At 42.8% G+C, this 8,655-nt stretch overlaps 1 protein-coding gene across 1 annotated transcript in view; it reads left to right on the top strand.

Moving 5' to 3' along the window:
- The window catches only part of LOC117961823 (slit homolog 1 protein-like), a 71,397-nt gene that overhangs the window by 8,056 nt on the left and 54,686 nt on the right, over positions 1-8,655 (top strand). Inside the window, exon 2 of the mRNA XM_034900762.1 lies at positions 7,284-7,355. Within this exon, the coding sequence (XP_034756653.1) occupies positions 7,284-7,355 (72 nt within the window). The remainder of the gene's footprint in view (positions 1-7,283; positions 7,356-8,655) is intronic.

Below are 8,655 nucleotides of genomic sequence, written 5' to 3'. Positions count from 1 at the left end.
GGTGATGGGGAAAACTATTGCTGCTTTTACATCTGCAGTGCAGTAATGACTTGGTAATAATTCACACAGTAGACGTCTGTAGTTTTCTTTCCTGGTCAGGAAATGACTTTGCTCAGAGCCGCATAATATTTATTCTGCCGGTATTTGGCTCATTTACCAAGTGTCTGGGAGGGATATGGGTCGGGGTCAGATCATGGTCCAAATGAAGCACCCCAGGGCTGGTTGGAGCGGTCCAGAGAAACCTCCCGCTCAGTAACATCTTGTACTGATTGCTCTGTTCTCATGTGACCAAACAAAGGCAGAAACCACCCTGGGGTTGCACAGAGTGGCTCTGAAAAGGTTTATAAAAGGGTTAGTGGGAAGTGTTTGGAGCAGTTACCATGGTTTCAATAGATCATGGTCTGTCCTTTGGGTTTGTTTTGATGCTGGTTTTCAGTAACCAAGATCCTGACAGTGTGATATGGATCTGTCCACTTCAGGTTCAGGTTCAGGTTACTTTATTGGTACTCGTAGGTAAACTACAGTCTAAGAGGCAGGACATCCCTAATCCTTTGTAGGCCACCACATAACATCAAAGTCAAATTATCCATATTAGTCTCCCTGAGGAGAAATTTGTTTTGGACACTGATTAACATTGCTGCAAGAGTTACAACAGACACACGACAACAAGCACAGGGTTAAAACTGGTTAAAACAATTAAAAGACAAATGTAGCTACAGTAAAAATATGGGTTACTGTGCAAATTGCAGATTAGATATGACAATTTTCTATACTAAAATAAGATAAAAGCCATCCTTCCTACGTTCTTCTGTTCACCCATACATGCCTTACAACCACTCTATCCTACTTCTATACGCATCCATCCATGCATTCATCCATTCATCCATTCATATTCATACATACATTCAATCACAGATATACATTAAAAATGTCATAGTCATACGTTCATCGCTGCTCATTAATGAGCTTAACTGCGAGAGGAACATGCAACACACCATTAAAACATATAAAACAGACAAGAAAACACAGATAAAAAGGAATGGAAAACAGTACATGTCAAATGTGCTTGTGCGAATTGTGCTAGTAATTCTACAGTTTGTTCAACAGAGTGATTGCCGCTGGGGTTTGTAGTTCTACAACCGTCCAGAAGGAAGATACTGGACTTCTCTATTCAAAGGGTGTAGGCTATCTCCTAAGATGGCCATAGCTATCCACTGTTAGAACTGAATCCCAACCAACTACAGAAACCTTTCTTCAGATCTGATACTCCCAAAGTCACTCATTGACTTTTAACAGGCTGCAGGTTTGTCTTTCACTGTCAGCAGCCCTCTCATTCATTTGAATGGAGACAGTCCGTCTACGCAGTGGGGGTGCCAACGCAGGGGCTCGCCATGATTGTGACAAAAGTAGGAACTGGACTTCCTGCATTGTAGTTAATGTTTAACATGCTGCTTTTTGGTCAGAATTCCTGCTTACAGCCGCCCTTTCTTTCCTCTCAATTCAATCCAAACAACTTTATTCATCCCAAAAGGGCAATTCAATCGTTCAGTCAACCATTCCCATGAAGAGCGGACGGGAATAAACCCCCATCGCAATCACTCAATCAACCAACATGTCAGTAGGTCAACAAAGGGGTAACCCAGGCAAGAGCCTTCTTTCTTTCTTTCTTTCTGTTGTCTGTCTGTGCCGTTTTGAACTAAAATGAACTGAAATATTAATACTATTTGGTTTGATACTGTCAAGTTCAAACCTTAGGTTGTAAGGATCCTGTAATGTGATTGGCCAATCAGTGCATTCTGCGGTCTCCTTCTTTTTGAATAACAGACCGTTTCCATGGACGGACTTTTGATCATAGACTCTGGAGGACCATTTTTAAATCAATAAATTCATTTTTAAATGAATGTTTTTACTCAGACAGAGCTCATATCGATCATATGGGCAGCCGTGTCATAAGCAGGATGATGTAGAGTGAGAGCCAGTCTTTATTGCAAATTGAACCCCTTCAGGCTGACTCAAGACCCCTCTGGTTTGTGTTGGGGTCCTGCATCACCCTGCCAGTTCTAATTCATAATTCTGGCTCACTCTGCATTTCTCGAAAAGTAGGTGTGAAATTGCTGGTGCTGCACGTCAGCATTAAAATGATAATCGCTGAGCTGCGTTGATGGTTTTTGACATCTGGTTCCCGGTGGTTTAAACACATGTTGACCAGAAATCATTAAACAAGCTAAGACAAAACAGAAAGTCCTAAACTACACTGTAAACCCCCAAACTCTGTTTTTTATCAGTTCTTGGCCCATCTGCTGTAACCAGGCAGAGTGGACCTCGACTAAACCAATGCACTGAATGAAGGCTTCTGTTTGAATTGGCTCGCTGTATTGTAAGTAGGTGATGGAGCAGAAGAGTGTTGGGTTTTCTGTTTGGGCAGACCAGTTGAGACTGGTCTGTGAACTGTTGCTCTGTGCTGTGTTTGTGGTTTTACGGGGAGGAGGATTTTGGTTCTGTGTGTGTATCTTGATACTTCACTGGTCCCAGATGCTCAATTTATTAGCAGGATCGGATTAGCTCAATGGATCCTGGAGCACTGTGTGTTTAAGGTTGAGGATCTTAGAAGAAAGATCGAGATACAGGGTACAACCCTTGACCCGATCCTGGATATGTGGACAAAGATGGATGGAGGAATGGACGGATGGATGGATGGATGGACGGATGGATGGATGGTTGGATGGATGGACGGATGGATGGATGGATGGACGGATGGATGGATGGTTGGATGGATGGATGGATGGACGGATGGATGGATGGTTGGATGGACGGATGGATGGATGGATGGACGGATGGATGGATGGATGGATGGATGGATCTTTAGAATAGGTTGATGGCTGATTTGATCTTTATGTTTGACCATTTTCAAGACATGCATCATGTTTCCTCTTTTTGATCTTTGATGTTGAACGAAAACAATCTGGTTTATTTTTTTAAATTCAAATTGACCCCACTGATTGATTTATTATTGTTTATTATTATTATTACTATTATGTGGAACCCACTGTACCCAACCTATTCTCCCATTGCTCCACAGCTCTGTGGCGATAGGTCTGGCTACATGAATCAATCTGCCGATCTGTTAGATAGTAAATGCTGTAAACATATTATTAATTAAACATTTACATCCCGGCAGGCCTGCCGGCCCCATAATTGTCTGTTATCCCATGACCTCCCACTCCCTCAGATCCTCTCCTCCATACACCTGTCTGTCCCCTCCGCCCGTCTCACCACCAGCATTCAACCGCTCTCCACCCCGTCTCTGGAATTCAACACCACCCCATTTTAGAAACCTCATTCCCTTATTTCAAATTGCAACTCAAAACACATCTGTTTAAAACTGCTTATTCCACTTGATGTCAATTGCTCTGCTCCTTCTGTCTTTAATGTTATTTTTAATGTCTTATGTATCCCCTTTACGGTGTCCTTGAGTGCAAAGAAAGCCGCCTTTAAATAAAATGTATTATTATTATTAACCTGGCTCTGTCTGCACAGAGGCCTGCTGGACTGAAGGGTCCAGGGTAGAGATCGAAATTGTTCAAAATATTTAAAATACTAGTGCCAATATGATGCCTGAGTTTTGGTACAGATAGTTAAGTAATGTGATTTTATACCTTAGGATTAGTATCAGTGCTTCTACTCGCTGTTTCTACCCCCCCCCCCCCCCCCCCCCCCCCCCCCCCCCCCCACACACACACACACACACACATACACACACACACACACACACACACACACACTCCCTTCATGTCAGATCTAACAGTGGAGAGCAGAGCTGAACAGATCAACTGCCTCACTGCCCACTGAGGCTGTGAGTGTGTGTGTGAGTGTGTGTGTGAGTGTGTGTGGGACGCGTTCTGCTTTAATGAGCTATTGTTTGGCAGAGTCGCCACTCGAGGGGAGTCTGTCGCTCAGCTGACCCCTGGCCCCACCATGCTGCACAAAACTCGATTAACCACGCCGCATCAGGGCTGTATTTGTGTTCATCTCGACCCTCGTGTCTGTTTCCTTCTCTTCAAACAACAAACAGACAAATCTTGGCAATTACGGGCTGATATTTTGGGACTTGGTGTTTTTCTGAGCCTCTATAACAGGCTCTTCCAGCGTGTGGCGATGTGGTCATTGCCCGTTGTACATCTCTCCTCCGCCTCATTGCTTGTTTCGCCTGTGCGGTCTAACTGTCAGGGTAATTTCACACACATCCAAGGAGTGATTTTGGACCCCCGCCACGACCCGTCTCCATCCATCCGTCCCCCTCCCTCTGTGCTAGCCAATCCCCTCCTACTGCCTCCTCCATCTTCAGACTGCAAAAATATTGTTTTCTTCCACTGGGATCATATTCATTGTTTCTCCTTTTAAACATTATCTCTACTCTCAAATGACATTATCTGGACTCTAGTGCAACAATCGGCTGTGCAGGCTTCTGTGACATTGCACAGAAAAAGGCAATCACCCAGAGTGAGCCTGTGCTTCCTTGAGCTGCTGCCAGAGCCATGGGAACACATTATTATTACTCTACCATTAGTTTGGGCCAGAAATTCAACTGTATTGCGTCTGAGATATTCTGGCCTCAAGTTCGTGCATCCATTGCTAATCCATTTTTTACAGGAGGCAGACGTTTTTACTGTATCGAAGAGAGGAGAACTTCTTTTTGTGCATCTCTGATGTCCCGTTGTCCAATCCTCCCGGGTCCTCAGAATAAGCCATGTTAAATAAAATAATATTGTGATTGTTTTCATTAGGGACACATTTTTTTGGATTAAAGTTAGTGTGCTGATTTTACTGAAATACTTAGTTTTAACGACATGTTCGCCTGCAGATGCTGCGCATCATGCAGTCTTTCGCCGCACTGGTTGTTCTCATGCTGAGAATTTAGCACTACTAGTCTTTAAAATGCACCAATGTTGGGAGGGGCTTATCAGGACGGGCAGCAGGCGGAACAAACCACAACAACGATGGCATGGGGGGTTTTAAATGAAAACTAGTTGAACCTGTTGCTCTGGAAAATATAATGAGATGTGTCAGTGTTTTCCAACAATTTGTGAAAAATAGTTAAAAATTAATTGATTATGAAATTCATTTTTACTTGCAGCCCTAGCAATATCTGAGGTTCTCGAGGAGGACTTTCTGGTAACAGCACAGTGGATTTGGCCCAATTTCGCTGCGTCACAGACACACAGTGTGCAGACACACCTGTCACATGCAAACCTATTGGGGGTTGTCCAAAGTGAGTCTTTTTAGCACAACATTCCCTCTTATGTTAGTATCGCTTCATAGCATCTGTTCAAACCGGGGAAACTTTGTCCTAAAAAGAATATCACTGTAAGATAACCACTTGATTTATTTAACGACGACCACTAGAGCCTCAAGTTATCTTCACCTGAATGTGTTTTTGCTCTGCAAGAAGACTGGATTTTGTCCCCCATCACTAAAATCGCAGTTTATATGCACATAGTTTCAATGTACATACTGTATGTGTACATGATTATTGTATTAGGATGGACTTAAAGATGTGAAACTAGCCTTTAACTACAATTTATAGAAAACTCCTGAAAGAAGGGAAACTACAATGGGGGAGGGAGGGGGGCAAAAAGAAAAAGGAAAAATTAGGAAAAGTAACTATCAGTTGAATCTGTGTTTTTTGTCCAGTGCAGGGCTTATTAGGTGTTTTCTTTTCATTCCCATTAGTGTAGTGTGTGTATATATATATAGATCCTGTTCACACACCCAAACCACAACATCAGCTCTTTCCTCCTTTCTCTTTCTCCTTCTTTCTCTATTATACAGGACAAGGTCACACTCTGCTCACCCTTTACAGTGGTACAGGAACATGACACTCCACACAAACACACACATATACACACACATGCAGGTACACGCACAGGGTTCAGTTTACCTCCCTGTCCACAAAGCCTCGTGGGAAGAGTGACATCATCCCCTCTCTCTTCTTCGCAGATGTCGATCAAAGTAGACAATGAGGTCATAGGGTTAAACCCCTCCCGCTAGGAGCAGCCTCCACAGTTGGGTTGAAAAGAGTGCCAGCCTAAGTACAATATCACGTAACAAACACTGGCAACACAACACAACAACTTGAGTGACTTGGAATGACTGCCACAGTGGTAAGCCTTCACAGAGAGCAGTTTAAACAATGATTGGAAAGCACGTCAGTATGTAGTGAAGGAGGTACATGATACTCTCACAGTCGCAGTTTCAACCAGGAACATATGTCCTACTGAACTTTTTTGCAGTGTAAAACAGACGTAGATTGTCCTCAAAGTGAACTCTGCGAAGACTGTCTTCTCTGCAAACTGACTGAATAATAACCTCAAAGAATACAATGCACTGTACAGTACAGAAGCATTTTGAAATGTTAATTTATAGAAAGGGAGGACCTTTTTTGGAGTAAAAAGTTAAAGATTTTGAAGAGAGTTTTTTTTCTCTTAAAAAACTAGTTGAAAGCAAGTTCCCGTAGAGCTTAAGCTGCTGCCTTTGTAACATATATCAGTGCAGATGTTCACTTTTTGGCTACAGACCACAGTCACTTAAGAATCCTGAATGCTTCAACATCATATTGAATTTTTCAGAATGAATGAGAGATTAAATATCCCATGACATGGTGCTCTTTGGATGCTTTTATAAAGACCTTAGAGGTCCCCTAATACTGTATCTGAAGTCTCTTTTATATAGACCTTAGTGGTCCCCTAATACTGTATCTGAAGTCTCTTTTATATAGACCTTAGTGGTCCACTAATACTGTATCTGAGGTCTCTTTTATATAGACCTTAGTGGTCCCTAATACTGTATCTGAAGTCTCTTTTATATAGACCTCAGTGGTCCACTAATACTGTATGTGAAGTCTCTTTTATACAGACCTTAGAGGTCCCCTAATACTGTATCTGAAGTTGCTTTCCCAAAATTCAGCCTTGGTGCAGAATAACTACAGTCAGTCCCACAATGAGGTTTTCTTAGGATGTGCCGTTTCTGAGTCTGTAGCTTTGGAAGGGGGGGGGGGGGGTCACTTTGCTCGTTTGAAAGCCATGATGTCTTTCTCTCTCTCTCATGGGTGGGACAAATTCTCTGGGGGGACATAGACAGGCTGGGAGAACTTGCGTTAATGTTAGAAAACTTCGTGAAGTGAAATTTTAATGCCATGGGACCTGATTTTTTTTAATGTACTGATAATGTCTCGCTTGCTCGGTGTAGTTCCTGTATTCTAATCTGCTAACGTTTGTGTTTTCCAGCGATCTGAATGGGAACAACCTGACCGTCGTCACCAAGACGGACTTCTCTGGTCTCAAACACCTCCGAGTCCTGTGAGTCACAGCCCCATTTACTCCTTCTCCTACATGTACGTTTCTATGTTACTTTTGTGTCATTCTGCCGAACTCTCGCTGAAAGTGACAATCACACTGGTTTTGGCACCATTTCCTTTTAGGTATCACTAGAACATCGTTAAAATAGCGCTGCATTTTTAATTTAGTAATAATTTAGATACATTTCTGGAAAATAAAGAGGCCCCACCTTCACTCCAAGCTGTCAGGCTCTTTGTTGATGGGGCAACAGCTTTTGTGTATTCAGCGGAGACTCTTTCCCACATTTCCCGGCTCGGCGGAGGTCTCGTAGGGATGTGGGAATCACGGCTGTGGTGCCGCCAAAAGCCAGAGGGAACAGAACGATGCTTTAGCTCTGCAGTGACACATGAGCCACGCAGAGGTGCTTGTTTGGTGTCAGTGTCAGTCAAATTGACGACAGGGAGGTGTTTATCTGCGACCCTTTGACCTGGAAACACGGTGCCCTCCGGGAGAGGCTGCACTGATGGCGGGCGGGGTTCTGTGTGCACCTGAGGACAGTGCTGCGTCTCACTGATACACATGAGGTGGTAAAAAGATGACATGCCGGGAACTAATGATATCTCTGGAGGCTCGCTCAGAACAGATTAGCAGCCTGCCGGGGGCCCGGGGCTCGTTGCTGTCGGGGGGGATTGAGTGTTACACTAGGGGTTCATGATGTGAAAGGCTGTGGAAAGTATTCATCAAGTGGACAGATCCCAGAGGCAACTGTGGGAGAAATAACGCATGTTGGGGCTTTTCAACGTGATCAATGACTGAGTAAACGGTGTTTCATGTTGTCCTGGTTCCGGTTCTTTCAGAGAGTCTGTTTATTATTTTGTGTGCAGTGTTAAAATTCGTCTAATCAGCTTAAAATATCTCCACAGAATAATGAAGTGCTCTCGTTTGTGTTTTTTTAATTTATTTACTAAGTGGCAAATGGATGCCACAAGTAGCATAATTTACTGGATGCACTGGTCTTTGCCGCTATGAATGCATCCTGATATTTTACTAAGAATGAACAGTATCTGCTTAAATAAGATTTATTTTATGTGGTCTAATTGTAAGATAATATATTTAAAAATATATATACTGTATATATTTAAATTTTTTATTTTACAAACATGAAGCTATGAGGACATATTGTTGCACCAGTACAGTATTTTTGATCAGCTGATAAACTGCTTTTCCGTATGCATGCTTGAAGATCATAATATTAGGACATTCTATATCGATCCCGTAAGGTGAAATTACATTAGTGATCAGTGTTTCACTCCTTCCCCCC

The sequence above is a fragment of the Etheostoma cragini genome, chromosome 2, assembly GCF_013103735.1.
Source record: "Etheostoma cragini isolate CJK2018 chromosome 2, CSU_Ecrag_1.0, whole genome shotgun sequence".
NCBI lineage: Eukaryota > Metazoa > Chordata > Actinopteri > Perciformes > Percidae > Etheostoma > Etheostoma cragini.
The sequence above is the reverse complement of the archived record's forward strand: the minus strand, read 5'-3'. Positions and strand labels throughout refer to the sequence as shown.